This window comes from Lepisma saccharinum, chromosome 24, assembly GCF_977018435.1.
Source record: "Lepisma saccharinum chromosome 24, izLepSacc3.1, whole genome shotgun sequence".
Lineage (NCBI taxonomy): Eukaryota > Metazoa > Arthropoda > Insecta > Zygentoma > Lepismatidae > Lepisma > Lepisma saccharinum.
In genome coordinates this window covers 42,240,516-42,260,488 of record NC_139252.1, presented here as the reverse complement: position 1 = coordinate 42,260,488, position 19,973 = coordinate 42,240,516, and the positions used below count along the sequence as shown (strand labels likewise).

Below are 19,973 nucleotides of genomic sequence, written 5' to 3'. Positions count from 1 at the left end.
TTTGTCCGAAATTTGACTCTTGAGAGAATCCTAGGCTGCCCCTGGTTACATTGAATTCTCTTTGCTCACTTTCGCCGCTACTGTGCTTGTTTTTTAATTGATTGATTCAGCATGGCGTATTCATTGGAGCAGTGCATGTGCATTGCTGAAGAGTATTTTACTACTTATTCTTACACTCATGTGCAAGAGATTTTCCAATAAAAATGCCCTGCTTCTGCTGTACCTCACAAAGCAACTGTTTTACAACCAGTCAAACACCAACAAATGATCCCACAAATTGTTTAAGAGTTGGTTGTTGTTGAAAATCAGTTCTCAGACGTTTTCAGCAAATGAACAATGTTTTTTAAAATAATGTAATTGCTTTTATTTAGATAAATGCTAACCTAAAATTATGAACCCAGTGATAGCCTACAGGATTAGTTTAGTGCAGAAAACCCGGTGTAAATATCTCTTACGATTTTCATGTTATACATTTTCAAAGCTTGGATTGCGTGACTTTTGAAACATACTGTAGTATGCACAATTGCTAGTAGGTGGTTTCCTGGCACCTGATTTTCAGAGCTGGCGGCTAGCTTTGAAGAAAAATTTTCGATAACTGCTGATAGTACTAAAGTGGTTCCTCAGAAAAGCATATAAGAAATTTACAAAATCAGAGTACAAGGAATTACATATAAAAATAATAACAAATTGGCACAATAATACAATTTCTATGGAATTGTATGAATACACTAATATGCCTATATACTTTATCAATCCATCCCAACCCTAGTATAATTATAAAGATTTTTACATGAAAATTGCACTTTTCCCCAGTTTTAGAAGAAGTAAGTATTGCGTTCCTGATCAAATGGATTTCAGAGATCTAACAAAGCTTTTATGTTGTCTGAACATATATATGTTACGTGAAATAAATTTCTCACCAGTAATTTAGCATCATAGAGGGTGAATATTGATGCTACACAGAACTTAGCCGTTGTACATTTCCACTGTTCCTCAAGAATAATGACCTATCAAAAAAGGTCCCCACAGCATAATGGCTATGAATTTCTTGATCAAACTGAACAAAACATGTCCAAGCTTTTGCTTTCATCTCGAAATCATCATCATTTGCAAGATGGAGTCGAAAGCTAGGACATACTTTGAAACTGTCTTGTATGGTGGTTTATTTGTTATGTATGATTTTTAAAAAGAATGTTGCTGTAAAAATGTATTTATGTCATATTGAACACGTACTTACATGCCAAATAGCTGCAAAGGAATCTCGAGTGTCTTGAGGTGCTGGTGCAGTGTATTATCATTTGGTGCTAGTATATTTTCCCTGATGAAATCTAGCTGCAATATTACTTCATTTTCAGCAGATCCTAGGCTCTCCTGTACAGAAAAGGATGATGGAAATTAATTGTGTCACCTCCAGAAATTCGGACATTCCTTTTTTTTTTTTTTTTTTTTAAATTTCAAACGAAGTCCTCTGTGGCAGTGATCACCCTGTACGCTCCCTAGGTAGACTTCTTTTCTTAGGGCCTACAACTTATATTTGAGCATGCCATATGTAATTCATAAGAACTTTGGAAGTGAATCGTGATCCTAATGGGACCCCTGTTAGATCCCTGCCTGTGCGCATGTGGTAATACGAACTTTGAGTGAAGGCATTATTTGCCAGCATCCTACTGGGAAGGTCAAAGGTTAGTTGATGTCTAACCACCCCAAACAGACGCAACCGGATACCCTTTTGGTTCCGCCGATTTCTTGCTAGAGTGATAACTCGCCGGCATAGGCACATAGGGCGCAACAGGAACTTTGTTACCAAGCATAGGATATGGCGTCACCAACGCACATATGGCATAAATCCCCCTTTCTTCCTTTTTTGTGGTTCCACCCCCCCCCCCCATTCCACCACTATCCTCCCTCCTTTTGACCCGTGGGCGAGCACTGCACAGAATAGGGAACCTCCCACTTATTGATAATCTGACTTTAAAACGTCATGCTCAAAGCTTTTGAGCTCAGTCTGTTACCCTCATCGACACCCTCACCAGAGACGATCGCTGATCTCGACGATCTCGGTGGTAACAGTCTTTTCTGACAAAGGTAAGCATATTTTTTTTATAAAGGTTTAGTTAGTATGATAAATAGATTACTCCTCCAGGGAACAAACTCCCCTATATTACAAGTATGGCACACCCTCTGCCCATACACTACAACACTTACATACACCATTAATTACACTAAAATACACACCCAGAATTAGCTAGGATTATAATTAGTAGATTCATTGGTATAATGACACACCTCCGTTATTAGGAGAGCTATGTTTGGATCAAGTAGGGGTCAATGTAATCATCTTGTAACCATCATTACGCCTTAAAAGCTTGTACGTCTTGATCCTTGTATTACATTTAATTCTATTCTTTATTTGTTTTGTTGCTTATTAAAACTATAAAATCCAACACTTTGCTTTATCTGTTATCTCCATGATTACCAATATCATACGAGTCCGCAGTGACTGTTATTAAGGTAATAGTTTAGTTTAGTTTAGTTTATTTGCGTCCAAGGACTACCGGTGTGTACAAATTACAGTACATGGTAATATAGGACATGTCAATACTTACATTACAATACAGGTACATTAATAGATTTTACAAATACAAAATATATAGCCAAAAATTGTAAAAAATTGGGTCTTACTCTGCTATTATATCAAAATCACAAAAAAATATAACATGAGAAAATATACTAATTACCCACTTTCATTTAACATTTAATTTTACAAGAATAATATGTGATTATACTACATTATGTACATTTGTCTTATGTAAAAGCCGCTTCCATGTATTCAGCTATAGAATAAAAAACATGCTTCAGAAGCATTGATTTTATCTTGTGCTTGAATATCATCAAGTTTGGTTCTTTCCTCACATCTTGTGGTAGTTTATTGTAGAGATCTATGGAAGAGTTTAAGGGACCTTTCTTACATAAGTTGATGCGGCAGTGTTTTATGTGAAGTCTGTCTTTATTTCTTGTGTTTAGGCCATGTATTTCCTCATTTGTGGCAAAGTTGGAAATATTTTGCTTAACATAAATTAAGCATTCATAAATGTATATGCAGGGGAGAGTTAACACATTAAGTTTACGGAAAAGAGTTCTACATGAATAAGTTTTCTTTACTCCAGCTATGATTCTAGTAGACTAAAGACTTACTCTAAGATTAAGCCCTAAGAATATCTGGAGCAGCCGTGCGTAGGAAGGAGGCACTCCTGCCATCACGGTAGAAAGAGACGTCTGGGATAATAGTATTTAATGTAAGTATTCCCCACACGCATACACAGACACTCGCATCTCTTTTGGAATACCTCTCGCACTTACACTCTCCCCCCTTAACGTTGTTATAATAAATTACCAGCTTTATAACTTTATGCACTAAAATAGGCAAGGCTAGTCCGTAGGCATACCAGGGAAAGGTATGTCTCCTATTCTTCCCGTGAACTCCATATATGGATAAGCTAGGTAGAGTAGAGTGACCGGCCGACATTCCCCACCATACAGGTACTCGCCCCTGTGTGCCTCTGTCTCACCCCAGGATGTGACAACTGTAAAATATAGTACTGTAACAATTATCATCATTCTTTTGTTTCTTTAATGGCTGAAAGTCATTACTTACTCTCGATGTTTTAATGTACTGACCATACATCTTTTTCAGGAGCCAATATATTTATATTATATTATGAAATGTGGCTACACAGACTATTTGCATTGATTGAGAATTAGTAATATAAATTACGATCTTCACAAATATCCATTCAACAATTTCATCTAGTCATCATTCTACCAATTAGCCAAAATGGCAGTAAAGTGATCCTAAATAAGAAAAATACAAATACAGGTATTATTAGATACACAAAGGAATGTTATGAATAAAAAATAATATAGTCACATGGTTTAGTTTTAACGTTAGATACATATCCAGTCTACTAAAATCTTAAATACTCAATTGAATGTTATAAATAAAAGATATAACAAAAAATCAAAATTCCCTTACCATTGACAGTTTGCACACTTGAGAAGGAAAATACCCTGTTTTGTTTGGCATTATGTCATTTACACAGTACCATGATTCGATGCCCGACATAATTCGCAGGAACAGAGAACTGGAAAAAAGAACATATGTTATTGTTTTATTAAATAAAGAGGGATCCAAATAAGGACCCTATAACAGTAAAAATAATTACACTATCAACATGTATAACAAACTCAAGTTTAGCCCAAGAGTATATAAGATCATAAATTTGTATTGAAATGCTGCATCAAAAATGTATACCACTGAAATGCCTGAAATTTACAATCTGAATTATTTACTTATTTATTTTGTTATATTTCAAAGAAAATTTATTACAAATTCATGTGAAACCATAATATATTAGAATTAAAACAATCTCAACAATTAATAGCCGGCCTCCGTGGTAGTGGTTAGCACATCTCACCACGATGCCAGGGGTCCCGGGTTCGAATCCCAGCCTGGGCACAGATGTTTGTGAGTGTCCATTCATCAATTTCATCATATCATCACTCATCCCCATCTTCGCAAATTAGCCAAAAGTGGCACAAAAAGCAAAGTAAAATAAAGCAAATCAATCAACACTTAATAGCCACACTTAATAATATTTGATACTTACTAGCCATCATGTTCCAAGAACGAAACATCCAGAATTTCCTGAATTACATCACTGTAAAAAAGAGATATGGTTGTAACAATATATAATACATAACATGTAATATTATTATAATGAATACAGTGGAACCTTGATTTAACATTTTCCAACATTATGCATTCATTCTTCAAGATACCAACATAGAACATGAAATAAAATTTTCCTGGATCTTGCACCTTCCAATAAGATTTTTCACCTCAAGAACATAGAATCAAGATTGTGCTAATCTTACGTTTATTAAACACACAGAACATATGTGGGTGTAATGGATGACCCTGTTCAAAGACACCTAAATATCAACCTCCCTTCCACGAAGTACACACTGGACTGCAGTTTGCACACTAGCAAGGCTTGGCATATGGACCCGCAGCCAGTATGGGTGTATTTTCAGACACTAAAAGTTTTGTATTATTCACATATAAGATCAAAATTAGAATACACATGAGTTATATGGAATAAAATTCAGAAAAGTACAGTGAAACAAATGAGACAGTTCAATCAAAATTTCTTAATTTTTAAAATGCAAAGTTCTGAAAGTTTATCCCACATATGAACACTGAGAACCTAATGAATGAATGTCAGTTCACAAAGCTGTTACAATACAAGAACACTAAAGGAAATGGTACTCTTGTGGAAGCTGTTAAATAATGAAATAGCTGCCAAACATCTACTCCTCCAACTTAGTTTTTGAATTCCGTCAAGGAAAACAAGTGGAAGCAATGAAATTTTCTCTTTTCTTTCTTCAGAAGGCCACATTGGACATTTAATAGAAATCTCAGTTATGGGTAATACAATAAAATTGTTAATTAAAAATAAGATTATCAGCATCATTTGTATGAACCTACGACAACTTAGTAATACTATTATCACATTTCACCATAAACATACATAATTTGTCAATGCAATAGTTATGATAAAAAAACAAGATGAGTATGCAAGCAGAAACACATTTAAAAAAATATATTTAACTGTATCTACTGTATTAATGGACTTTGTAACTTGTTGAATTCAATAAATAATGAAATATAATTAAAATGCATTACTTTGTATTGAAGTATTACAGTATATTATATGGGGTGTCTGAAAAGTCACACAACCGAGTTTGAACGTACAAAAATTTTGTACAAAAGCGATAGAGACATGAACCTTGCACTGGGAATTAACTTTGTTTATGTATATATTTATTAAACAAGAAAATGGTCCTTGACATGTACGTTCAGTATGTGGGAAAAGTTACTAAGGTGTAAAGAAGCTTTTGTACGAAGTAAACAGAAATATTAATAAAAACAGCTTGCAATAATTTTCGATGTGCATCAATGGTCTGTGTGAGTATTTATCGAAATGTAAAAAGAACGATAAATGTTATGCATTTTAATGGATTCCAGTAGATTTGCGAGGTTAATTATGACATTCATAAAAAGAATGTTTTTGTGATATTACAAGGTACTGGCAACATTTGTTGTGTCAGAGGGCAGATGTGACCAACATCTGGCTATGTTATTAACCAATGCCCAGCTGAAAGAAAAAAATTGAAATTAATTGTATAAAAACCTAGCCTACCTATCTATCTGTCGCTTTTTCTATAAAAGTTATGTACGTTCAGTCAGTAAGATTGTGTGACTTTTCAGGCACCATGCAGTTACCCCACTTAAAAAAAAAGCACTTGAATGTTACAAACAATACTTTCGAACAGAAACAAAAAAAAAATTTATATGGATCCTGATAATATTGTTACTGTAAATGACAACACACACTTTAGTTCAGATTTCCACATTTTTGTTTCTACCTAGATCCTTTCAATGACAACATGGATTTTTATCTATATGTATTTTCCTTACCTCTTTACCTATTTTTAACTGTATTTTTAACCAAAACAATATCTTACTAACAAGCAGTTTTATATCCCTGAAGAAGGATATAGCAAGTCCAGAAAAATTTTAAAACAGGAATAAGGGACTTGTGAGTTTAGTTGAGATTAATGTTACAATTTTGATGACAGCAGTAGGCAGTAGGTACAACACAGTGTAAATAACCCCAAGTCATTACAAGGACTGTACGTGTTAAAATCAAATCTTTAAAACATTGTGATGTCGGTTTTGACTTTAATTCAAGTCCTGCGTAGCTTGTGAATGTTGCATTTATAAAATTTAAATGTTAAAACAATATGTTTAATGATATTATGCACTGCGAGGCTTATTTATTTCATTGTAAACATGTAATTTATTGTACATTGTTTTGGTTGGAACACATTTATATTCATGGTTAAGTCTTTATGTGCATAGCCATGGGTAGAGTGCATGTAGTTCCATTGTGGGCAGTGTGAGGTTGCGCTGCGCTCTCAATGCTCGTGCCAATTGCGCACTTCACCACGTAGTTCCACTCGCCACCACCTAGTCCGCCCGTACCGGCTTCGGCTGATAACCTCAGACCATAACTCTGATACTCGGCTTCAGCTAGAGCATATCCTTGGTCTCTTTTCCTTATCTGCCCATACTGGCTACAGCTGTATGGTTGATACCGTCGGACCTTGGGTCTGATACTTAGCTACGGTTTGAGAGTGCCCTTGGGCTCCTTGAACCATCCGTACCAGCTTCGGCCGTGAAGTGGTACCTTCTAACATAAGTTGGATACTTAGCTCCAGCTTGAGTGTACCCTCGGACTCCTGATTCCCCCTATGAGTACGAGATCAACCCTTGATGAGAGAGGCCTGTGTGGACCCCATATGGACTATGACCCCAAAAATAAAATTAGGTCCCTTTCTTCCCCAGGCACCTCACTGTGAGTATAAATGGATGGTCCCTGCCCTCCTTTCGTCGAGACCCAAGTTTGAGGAGCTGAGGCATTGTCAAGTAAATTAACGGAAGGTATTATTGGCGTCCAGTGTAGTGAACAATAGGTAACAGTGTGTGCTGCCATCTGTAAATATTGGTATAGTGAACAGTGTATCTAAAAGACTGTGTTCAAAGTGTAATAAAATGTTATACCCAGCAAGCCTTAAGGTTTTTATAAAACGAAGTACGGTTGTTTCAGTAGAGTAGTGTTTTGGCCTGTAAATGAATGGCTTATTGCAGAAAGGGACCTGAGTCACATTTTTGAGGTATCGGAGTTAATTTTTTCATCTCCACTGTGTCTAGCAGCATACTGCAGGGGGATGCATTGAGGGTTGCAAAATTAACTATTCATTATGTTGAATATTTGAGCCAACAACGGCACATTTCTTTCTTACACTATTAATATTATACGATTTTTCATTGTTTTTCTCAGAATTGTGCAAAAGTGACTCAGGTCCCTTTCTGCAATAAGCCATTCAAATGTTACAACAGTGACACTACACAGATATAAAAATATAAATATGAACATTCACCTGACTTGAACCTGCTCCTTTGTGTGCAACAATGCCTGATGATCACAGTGAAGTACAAACAACAATGGTGCTAATATCTCATGCATGCCCTACAAAGAAATTAACATTTGTGAATATCACAAGAAATTGTGCAACATCAGCACACACATATGTTAATTACAACCCTCAATAAAATCACGATATGCATGCAAATGTGAGATATTGTGTGCATTGCTTGTTGCACTTATATTTCGAAACATTAAAAATTGCATATGTTATGTACAGTCACAGATACTTCTGGGTTGTAACAATTCCATTGAAAGTTCTACAACCCAGAAGAGTCTGTGACTGTACACAAGCACTAAAGCATATATTCAATTGGCAATGTTTCAATACTGCCATAGTGTTATTATCAAGTTTCATAACTGATGTTTCCTGCAAATAAGAATGCTCACTCTTTACACATGAATTACATCATCATGTCCCACACTGTGGCCATGTGATTTAAGGTGCAAGCTTTGGGTCCAGCTATGGGATGTGTGCAGATTCGAATCTCCTGGGAAAAGTGTAACAATTTTTCCTGGGATCTCGGCCAGTGCTTGGTACCGGTGGCCACCTACCATCGTGAGGATTGGGGAGCTACGAATGAGTAGCATCCGGTCACTGAAAACCTACAACTGGGGGTTCTTCATGCTGACCACACATCACACTTAACTGGTTGGATGATCTTCCACCAGTCGGTAGGTAGGCACTGGCCCTGACGGGCTGTTACCCCATTGGTTTATCAAAATTTTTAATTATCATCATTAGGGAACGGAACTTTAGGTAAATAAATGTTTTTTCTGCGATACGATAGAGACCCTCGTTTTTGCCAAAATTCTGATCATAGCCTTATATGTCAACACAGCAAATTTTATTTTACATAAAAACACATATTTTCCAGTTTTCCGTATGTAAATACATATTTTGCAAATTTTCATTTTAAATACATAAAATCGCTCATTGACTTCAGCTACCTCGAAATCCTCGAAAGAAAAATGTTTATTCTCTGCAACTCTTTCATATCGAGTGTGTTAGGTTTGTTTTGTCATTGAACATGCTCGCTGGCAGACTTCTGGCACCTTGCCTACGATCCTATTGGGGGGAATTACCCTCCCCCCCCCCACTGGATCTAACGCACAAGTGCTAATGTCTAAATGTACAGACATTTTTGGGAAAAACCAAGGTTTTCAAACTTTGTACCAAATTGCACGTGTTTTGGAAGGTGAAGTAGAGGAAGAGGAAGCTTTGGAAAACTTCAACGTTAGTGACATTCCGTGCTTCAAATATGCAAGAATTGTTTCTTGTGACGTGGAGCGATCTTTCTCACAATATAAGATGCTTTTTAGAGATAATTGTCACAGATTTACAATGGAGAATTTGGAAAAAACTATGGTGATCCACTGCAACTTTTCTAAAAAGTAGCTCACTAAGAGGTAAGCATTTAGAAATTGATTTCAGGTGTTAAAAATGCATGTAATATTTTGTTTTTGTTACCAAATGGTTTTTATTTTTGTCACATATTTTCAACATTTATGACACATAAAAAAAAATATTACTGAGTTTTTATAGCACATAAAGTTCCGTTCCCTAATCATCATCATACAATAACATAAAGGCTCGCACGTAGCCAAGTGGTTAGCACTCTTGCCTTTGGTGCGAGCGGTCCCGAGTTCGATTCCTGGTGGAGCCTGCCATTACCTATATTGAAACAGGAGTGAGGGGAGGGAGGTTATAGCAAATTGACTTAATTCCTCTCTGCTTACCAGTGATCTTCCCAAAGTCATCCAAACCTGGTGGTTCCTTACGTCTAAGACCACATCCTTACTTTTACCTTTACTGGATTAACACAGTAACCTATATTTGGTCTTTGGGCAATTATCACACGATTCACTATCTCTATTTCTAGATCCTTGAATACATGTGTTGTCAATCACTTGTGCAATAGTTTGCCATTTATGGTTAAGCCACTTCTCTCCCCTCCAATCTTAACCTTTAGCCTATAGTCTGGACTTTCATTTGATTTGAAAAGGGACAGTGACGGTACGCTCTGATGTCACATGGTGATAACCATGTGGTGAAAAGGGTATCCAGTTGATATCAGGTCTGTCGCCCGTCAATGTCCAATAAGTCATAAATTACATAAATGGTCCATTGTAAGGGTGGTTACTGAAACCATTCCTTACCATATCATGCATTGCACCCAACATTCACTTACCTGTCTGTAACACATCCTAGGATGTTCCCTAGCATAGCAGAATAGGATGTTTACCATAGAACCTTGAATTTCTTTCTTCCGAAAGAAGTCCACACTGGGAAAGGTCCTTACTACATCCTGTCGGATCACAGCCTTCAGTTCTTTGTCGCAGAAGTACTGGTGCCATATGCTCTGTAAACCAAAAAAGGAAAGGGAGTCATTCCATGCGAAATCAACACAGCCCCCAACCTGACCATCTCCAATTTTCATGAAATTTGGGTTATTGAAATTATGTATGGAACTTAGTAACTATGAAAATTTTGAGTCAATATGAAAGTAAGATTTATTAATAAGGGTCAGCCTTTAGTAAGGTTGACAAAGTATTATAAGTCCACCTTTATGCTCAAGTTATGCTTTATGACTTACAGTTAAAAGTGAGATTAGAACCGTTGTCCATGAGCCTCCACCGGTGAATCCCGGCAGTCTTTAGTGACTGACGATCTTGTGAAAGAGTCATCAAAATGTATTGCAAACACAATTAATTTTATTTGATTACCCTCCCTGCAGTCCAGACCTTGCACCTAGCAATTTCTATATGTTCTCAAGGATGGAAGTGAGGCTGAAGAGAGAGCATTTAAAGGACAATGATGAACTGATAAGTTCTAATTAAGGGTGGCTGCAGTTTCAGGCAGGATAAGAGAATACGAAAGCTTATGCGTCGATTTGACAAGTGTCTCACATTGCATGGTGATTATGTTGAGAAGTAGTGTAGGTATCGACATAATAAATGTACAGGGTGTTTCAAAAAAAGGTAACTGGACATGGATTCAGTGCAGTTTGTTACCTTTTTTCTGAAACACCCTGTATGTACTAACTTATACCCCTTTCTTTTGGTTTTATTTTACCAGCTCACTGAAGGTTCATTTCTGGATAATCCCCATACTACCCCTCTCTGAAATATGACCTGAATTTTGAGTTACTTTGCAGAAACCCAGAACCCTACCCCCACCCAAAAAAAGAACAGGATCAGAATGCATGACGAGAAAACAAAGGAATGAACTGAAAATGGACATTGATTCCAGAAATAAGCACTTACAACTGAAACAGGCTATTACAGGTACTGTAAAACTCTTTCATTCCCGAGGATCTAAGTTTGATTATAATCGAACAGCCTACATTCTGTATGCAGGAATGAAGATCTCGTAATGGTCTAATGATAATTCTGTCAATACTTTTAACAGTTTTGTTTCATATGAGAAAGCCTATCCAAGTCATTAACTACACCATGCAGAGGAATTACATTATTTACCTCTGTTTCCTGTGACAAGGGATTATCTTCCGGCTGACCCCTTTGCCAGGGATCGACAAACAACTCATCCTGCAACCGACGATAATGATCCCGACCTCTCCGGACCTGCAAGAGCCATTTACTGGAGTCTCCAGACAATGCACCGAGCAGAATCCTCCAACAAACACTGCGAAAGCGAGAAACCCTTAAGTTTCCCAAAACAGCTCGGCGACGTAGTTCTCCCAGATCTTCATCGTACACTATAAGCTGTTGCCATTCATCTCTGCAAAGAAGGTGGAAAAATTTAAATATTTCTCTTGTTGTTACTTATGCCACCACTTCTTCAAGACTGTCGTTAATCCTGACAATGAGGATGAATGATTAACTTGTGAAATATATGAAACAAGCACACTTCTATGCCCTTCCCAGGGTTCGAAACTAGGACCTCAATTGTCATAGCAAACTATGCCAACCACAATGAAACACAGAGATTTCAAGATTTCGATGTCAGAAGTGGGCCTCCCCGATGGCGCAGTGGTAGCGTTGTCGCCTTGTAATCAAGGGGTCCTGGGTTCGATACCCGGTGGAGGCACAAGTGGTCCAGTCCCGATTAGCCTAACTGTGCATAAAGTGGACTTAAAACAACATATCAATTGATGTCAGAAGTCTTGAGATGTCATGTTCTGTGTTAAATAATGTTGTACATTTACAGAAATCTTTATATTGCTAACCTCATTATTTAATATCTTTCAATGTTCCTTTGCCAAGAACAAATTCTCTGGCAAAGGTCTTTTTTACTTTTTATTTTTCTTGTGGAGCATGTGTTCTCCTTGCATCAAAAAAAGTGTTTACCTTCTTGTAACAACCACACATTAAAAGAAAAGCATTATTAGATGTCAAATAAAATATGTCTTACTCATATTTCTGTATAGATAAGCTCTTCTCAAACGAACTAGGCCGATCAAACTGGCAGTCTCTGCATTTCTCAGATTTCTTACAGCCTTCTTGGACATCATCATCTGGAGTTTCTTCTGAAAAGCAAAAAATGATTGTTTTTTATCTCCACTTTCCACTGATGCAACTAGGTTAATGATTTTCCACATATCTGCAACAATGGTATACACATTTCAAAATGAACAAAAAAAAAAAAAATAGAAATAGAAACTGTTCCTTTAAGTTACTTGTCCTTTGGAATGACATTGCTGGAGCCTCATTTTCTTTGGAAATATTTTGTCGTTGAACTGTAATGAGCATATTGTATCCCAAAAAATATTTTCTGAGTCTACAATTTAGGCATTAAATAGCACTTTTCATGCTAATTTATAAAATCCTGTGCTATTCTGACAAACTGATGAAATTATTTCACAATTTGAAAACAACGAAAATCTAACTCTCTAACCTTCCCAATTATATTTACAATTTTTTTCTTCCCTCAACTTTTTGATGATATTGTTAAAATGAAAAGTTCATGACTGGATGAATAATACAACTGCCAGCCCTCCCCCCCCCCACCACAAAAAAAAAGTTACGTAAAATGAATGTACCTTTCGCAGGAGAAGTTTGCATTTCTTCTCGTATTCTGCAAGACACTTTAGTCTTCAGCTGCTTGGTATTATTTCTTACATCTCATCTGTCACATCATTTTGTTTTGTTGTTTCATAGCTGCTAATAAAAATTAAAGATATAGTTAACATATATTGGAATGTAACGATCATATGTTTTTCTTGCACTAGTGGCGTGACTTTTTCAAAAGTGTTATCGACAATCAGTATAACAATTATTCTGCTAGACGTTATCATCTACAGCCAACCCCCCCCCCAAAAAAAAAACAACAACATGCTTTCGATCTAGATTTTTGTTCATTTCGTTCTTTTTCTGTATCTGCTCAGTGATTTAAACACAAACACTCCTAGCAAAAACTACCACTCATGAGACAGCTACCATGAAAATCCATTGAATAGTGGTAGACCCTTGTCACTTCTTCATTTATTTTGTTGAAAATGAGGTGGAAAGGGGAAGAAGAAGAACCACACTTTTCTCTGGTCAGTTTGAAGTTTGTGTTACGAGCAGATGACAGAATTCCGGGCCGAAGTTCCATTTGTTTTATTGCGATTTCATCATGCTATGAATGCAATTTTTACATGGTTCGATTTCGATGTACGTCTGTTAACACATACTATGGAGTTTTAGCGATTACTTAAGGTTTTGTTCAATATATGCTTTAATGGTTAGGTTAGGCAGGTTAGGTTTGGTTCCCTTAGCATTAAAATAAAGTCCCTAATGCATTCTACTAAGGTTCCGATTTACTTCTACATTCATTTCCACGCTTCTATGTGAGAAGTGCGTAAGGTAATTTTCAAGTCGTTTCTTGCAACATAAATAACTTCTTTTTCAAGTCCAAACAATGTTCATTACTTTAAGGAAGGTTCAAATTTTGCGTGACAATGATTTCCGAAATTCTACGATAATTAGTCTTTGTGCTAGGAGAAATCATAAAACAATCAGAACCATTACCGAATTCCGCTCCTCCAGCGACAGCCAAATAGTGGAAGAGAAGTCCAGCTGTACATATTACTGTTGCCAACTTAGTATTTTGGAGCAAGGTTTGTCCCAATCATGAATCACACCAAGGAACTATATTTTTGTTTATTACCTAACTGGTCTCAGTTGTAGTTCAATCCAGCCTTGGCCTTGCAGTCTAGCTCTACTTGTTTCAGAGAAATAATATTCTCATTTTAGGTAGGATTTAGCTATTTTCTGCCAATCCAATGTGACAGCATCCAAGACTACTAGAAGGAAAGGCTGGGGTCAGACACGCCTTTTTTCGCGACTGGCGTGGGTGTGACATCATCGGCGGACAAAACCCAGATGAGCCTTTACCCCATACAGAAAGAAACGTGTTAAATGTTTTGAAAGGCTGATCTGTTTTGTTCTTTTCGCTTATTGTTTCTTGTATTTGTGGATTGTTGGTTGTGAAGTGTTGCAGTTTGTAAGGCCTTCAGAGTGAAGCGTTGCGACGAGTCGTGACATACGACGACACAAGAAAACAGGGAGTGATAATTATTATATAACTCAACGAATTGAATGCACATAACGAGACTTACTAGCAAATTGCAATACCAGTAGTCTCATTACAATTGACCATGTAAGATCAGAGTTTCATATCCCCTCCCCAACTTAATATCCAGTCCCCCACCAAAGTTTCCATATCAATTTTAGGTTCACTGTTGGTATTGAAGAGTTGAATATCGGCCTCCTCCAAATTATTTAATTCTCAATCGTCACACCAACATTCCCACAACAGTCTAAGCGCAATAGTGATACTCAAGACTTGGATATCTCCCAACCTACTGCTCAATTCCTTACTAGAGTTGGGTCGCGGGTTCGATACCCGGTGAAGACACATAGTGGTTAAACTATAGTCCAGTCGCGATTAGCCTTTCTGTGCATAAAGTGGACTTATAACAACAATTCAATCAATCAAATCTTACTAGAGTTGGAAACTTCCCATACCAAGTGCAATCCCCAACTACAATTCACGTGGCAATTTATGGTTTAATATTTAATAGCTGGACATTGTGCACCTCAAATAGTAGATAGTGTTGCCCAGAGACAACACTTGGGCCTGTCTCATCTAGTGCATATTCCATCTCTTCTCGTGTCTAGTCTCGTGAACAACAGTAATAATACATAGTAACAGTTATAATTCCCTTGGGAATACACAACTTGCTATTTATATAGCAGTGATGCTTAAATGGCAACGTAGTCAACTTCCCTCTTCCATTGCTCTATTGTTTATTCAGTCAAATTTTCATCACAATCCCCCCCAAACACACACACAAAAGTTAAGTGGGCGCAAACAGCTTCCACAAACCCACCTCTGGGTACCCCTATTTCACAACCTACTGATTCATTCTTTGCAGATGTAAAGAAAGTGACCCACACTTTATTCAGTAAGTACTTAAAAGTTTTCGTTCAAAATCGAAAGTTGTTTAAAGTGTTTGTGAACTTCCTCACATTTCTTCTCATGTAGATCAAAGATTTATAAGACTCTGAACTGGAATCCTAATAAGCAATATTAGTGAATACATAACTATCAATAGTCGAAGCAAAGTTACCAAACTGAAGAAGTTAAAGTGAAAATAGGTCCTCCCCCACTCCTAAATTCGAGCAATAGATAAGTTTCTTTCTTTTTTACATTTCCTACACATCCATAACTTTTGCTTTCAATCATTATTTGTATAACAAAATGCATAACCAGGCATATTAACATCAATTTTACATGAACTTAAGGTTTCACAGAGATATGTGACGACCTAAAAACTACCGCTGTAATACAAATGTTAATAGCTGTGTAATCCAATTCTGAAGACATACATTATCTCAGATCCTAAGTGAATCTGTATATTCAGTCCCAACTAGCATCTGGGCATAACGAGAGGTCCTTTTTGTTCATAATTACTGCTTTGATTCCGCTGCAAAACCAGGATGCAGAGCGATCTGGGCACCAGGTGACATCACGCTTTCGTCAAGGACCACGTGATCAGGTATGGCCCCAGCCTTATCCTTCTAATAGTCTTGGACAACACCAGCCTGTGCCCGCAGGCCTAACCGGCAACTGGGTCCCTGAACAGGAATACAAATAACCCCATAGCACACTGTCCCAAAGTCATCCCCCGCTCTCCCCTTGCATTGGCACCTTCTGCCCTTGTTACCTCTTCCCTTCTGTCAGCTCCAGACAAAATGTTCTTTGCAATATCTACTTGACGGCAATGCTATTGATTAGCATATTTATCAATGTTGTTGTTTTATTGAAACAACATTTTAATTCTTCATGCACGCCATGCCTCTGCCTTGCACTAAATTCAATACTTCAAACAGATATAAATTAACTATCCCTACTTTATGTCTCTCAATTATTGTCAAGTTTGAAAATGGCAAAATGTAACTTGCTGTAAGAGTTCATAAATAGGGAGTTTTGTTATGCATGAAGAGATTCTTGGCAAACAGTTGTTCTAGAAAATCTTTCCTCTTTTATCACTTTTTACCCAATTGAACAATATAATGGTGAGAAATATATATGTGTGCGTACATGGATGACCGGAAGGAAGGGGGCATGCCCCCCTGGAAAATGAATGTTCACCTTAAAATTATATATTTCACACAATTTCATTTCAGCCACAATAATTTATTTTCCTGTAAACTACAGGAAAATAATTCTATCATGCAAGCAATGCGTACATACAAGAAAAACCACAATAATTTATATTAATTTTTACAAATACGTTGGAAGGAACATGAAAATTTCAGACTGAAATAATGTTTTTTTGCGAGGCATCACTAGTATGGGGGAAAATATGACTCCTTTGCCCCCCATGGAAAAAAACTACCTTGCTTGCCCCTCCCTGGAAAAAATCCTGCGGACCTCCATGTGTGCGTATGTGATAAAACTTCGATAGCGTCCAAATGGATTTCTTCATTTTTACACAAGAAACTACTTACCAAAATGAGTTTCTGTAGCATTTAGAACTTCTTGTTGGTATTTTCTTTCATCTTTCATCGAGAAAAGCCGATGTTGTCTGTATATGATAAATTGAACAAAAGGAGTGCTAATGGAACCTAACCTAACAGGCCAAACTTAACCTCGTAGGCATACCTCGTCCCCTTGATGGTTCGTGGGGCTATCGTGAATTTTTGGGGCTAACGTCAATGGTTTGTGGGGCTAATGTCAATGGTTTGTGGGGCTACCCGTGGATGGTTTGTGGGGCTAACGTCAATGGTTTAATAATTACTCTTTTATGTCAAAAATTGAACTTTTTTTCGTGCAAAAAGCAAAATAGCACTTTGAAGAATCTTGTGCAATGCACAATAGGTAAGTATGAATGTCAAAAAATGACGAAATAAATGAGTGAGAGGTGTTGGGATGCTATCAAAGTTTTACCAGAACTGTTTCAGAAGCAGGAATCAAAGTTCTTACCCCCTCTAATTTCAGCACTTGGGTTAGTATTTGACATAATTAAAATAAATGTTGGTTCCCATGGCATCTATACCCCCTTGTACCATCTAATGTTGCAGAATCTGAATACCATATGCAATCATTCTAGAATCTAGATGCTGCAGGATGGTAATTCCTGTTTGATTTTTTAGTAAATTTCTCGTATCGGACAAACGAATTTTCTCAAATTTACAGGAAAAATTACCTACCGATTGCAGTTTCTTTATACTTGCCGAAGTTCTGGGAAGTGTTTTCTCGCATCCTTAATTGAATTTTGCTGGCAAATCATCTATTTTTCGATATAAATGTGTGACCGATGCACGAAAGCTCTTGCATCCATTTACTTCGAGGGGTAACCTGTGTGTGATGACGTAATCCCGGTCAGCGTTTCCAAACACGTGTTTTTGTAACTGAAGAAGGTACATTTCCGCAAATGGTTTGTGGGGCTATGTGTCAATGGTTCGTGGGGCTATGCGAGAATGGTGTGTGGGGCTAAGCATATTTTTTAAACCAATTTTTAACTATTGTAACCTATACGTGACCCTACCTAACCTAACCTTACTTGAAATGGTTCCTGGGGCTATGTATGAATGGTTCGTGGGGCTATGCGTCAATGGTTTGTGGGGCTACATAGGTATTTTTGGGTGCAGTGGGGTGGAAACACTGCATGCCGAATACGGTAGTGAAACTTTGACCGCCATTTTGCGTGTTACCGAAGGCAAAAGAAACGAAGAAAACTTACTCGATAAGTCGCAAATAGAGCTTGTTTCCGTGAAATAAGCGAAATGCCACCTTCAGCAATGTTTCTCAATGCAGAATACGTAAGTACGAATATTCAAATTAAATGAAGTAGCAAATTTCAGCCGTTTGTCCGATACGAGAAATTTACCGTGGTATGATGAAGACATACACACAAATAAGACCCATGTCCAATCCGGGATTCGAACACTGGACCCCTGTACTGCTATAACGTCGTAGCACGCTGTGCTTACTACTCTGCCACTCTTCCACGGAGATCGCTCCTGTGACTGAGTTACAGACGCCAATATTTGTGCAGACACTTGGTTCCAAAATGCAATTCACTATAGTCATGTCATAATCAGAAGTCTTTAGATCACTTTTCTGCGTTAAGTAACGTTGTACACTTATCAAAATAACACCACGAAATCTAAATTACTCTGATAACTACAGCGCTAGAAAATTAGGTAGAGAAGTCACTGCAAGCAGTAGCGAAAAGTAAATATGCAGATGAGGATAAAACGTTCACCATGGAAAGTCAACAACAGCAAGTCAATTATGCTTCCTTCATTCGAACAAGAAAAGAATTTGAATTTTCTTCAGACAAATTAATATAACTCTATTACTGAATACACTCGATTTTTATTTTACAGTTAGAAACAAAACATTTTTGTTTACCCATATCTCCTTTACAAAAAAATACAAATAAAGATACGTGTCAGTCAAATGTCGAGCGAAAAAAGTGTTAAGAAGATTGTTTTACATGGACAACAACGTCAAAATAGCTACTTCAAGTAACAAATTACGATTATTAGTTGCGTTTCTTTTTTAAATTTGGTAAAAACATTAGTTGTGATCGGTGAAATTTACATTAGTTATGTCTTCACTTATTCGATTCCGAGTACTGACCTGACATTCAAGAAGCGATAGACGCTAAGCCAAGCGTCAGGTTAACCTTGCAGCAGGTTTTATGTATCAATCCGCGCGAGAACTGAGCTCAGAATCTTCCGTGCCAGTCTTTCCTCAACCGCCGAGCTGCTTACATCGGAGACACTGAGAAAATCTACAGTATTGCCAACCGCACAACACATCAAAACCCGCATGCATGTCAAGTGGATTGTATTTTTGCTTCTCTTTGTCTCCTGAAACATAACATTTTAAAAGTACTTTCTGCGCATATATTATTTAATAAATGTGTCATTAATATAAGAGCGAAACAACTTCTAAACATGAGAGCATGTGTGTATATTTCGAGCACGCAAAAATAAAAATAAACAAAGATAAAAGTAAACAACGATAGGCCCCTCTTGAATTTAATGACAAATTATTGTTTTTGGTTTAGAAAGAAATAGATTTATGAAAAACTTGGTTGCTTCGTTCGCAATACATCCGTTACTGTAAGACACACGCACTTCAAGTTGTACCACCAAAAAAGCATGATTTGTTATTGGTGATATATACAATCAGGTGCATTGTCTGTCGCTATTACTCTGGTTTCAATTTATGAATCACTTCACTAAACCAGGATTCAAATCTTGGTCTGTCTATTTGTTGCTGATAATCACCCTTCCCTTTCTTTGCGCGGAACAGTAAATATGCGCCTTCAACAAAGCTTTCATTGCCGCCAGTGGGTGAAACAATAAGCCTCCCCCTTCCCCTCATCGTCGGTT

The 19,973-nt window shown here is 37.2% G+C and overlaps 1 protein-coding gene across 5 annotated transcripts in view; it reads right to left on the bottom strand.

The window, feature by feature from the left end:
- TBC1D5 (TBC1 domain family member 5) overlaps positions 1-19,338 on the bottom strand; it is a 48,065-nt gene extending 28,727 nt beyond the window's left edge. For 3 of the 5 annotated variants that reach the window (XM_083110504.1, XM_083110507.1, XM_083110508.1), the window contains exons 1-9: positions 19,213-19,338; positions 13,115-13,232; positions 12,487-12,601; positions 11,592-11,853; positions 10,304-10,474; positions 8,068-8,156; positions 4,668-4,718; positions 4,034-4,142; positions 1,238-1,371 (exon numbers count right to left, since the gene is read on the bottom strand). In XM_083110504.1, coding sequence (XP_082966630.1) covers positions 1,238-1,371; positions 4,034-4,142; positions 4,668-4,718; positions 8,068-8,156; positions 10,304-10,474; positions 11,592-11,853; positions 12,487-12,601; positions 13,115-13,136 — 953 coding nt within the window. In that variant the 5' untranslated portion in view covers positions 13,137-13,232; positions 19,213-19,338. Of the gene's footprint in view, positions 1-1,237; positions 1,372-4,033; positions 4,143-4,667; positions 4,719-8,067; positions 8,157-10,303; positions 10,475-11,591; positions 11,854-12,486; positions 12,602-13,114; positions 13,233-18,475; positions 18,498-18,981; positions 19,056-19,212 lie in introns of those variants that run through there. The other 2 variants (XM_083110505.1, XM_083110506.1) reach the window with 2 other exon arrangements.
- Between the last annotated feature and the right edge of the window lie 635 nt (positions 19,339-19,973).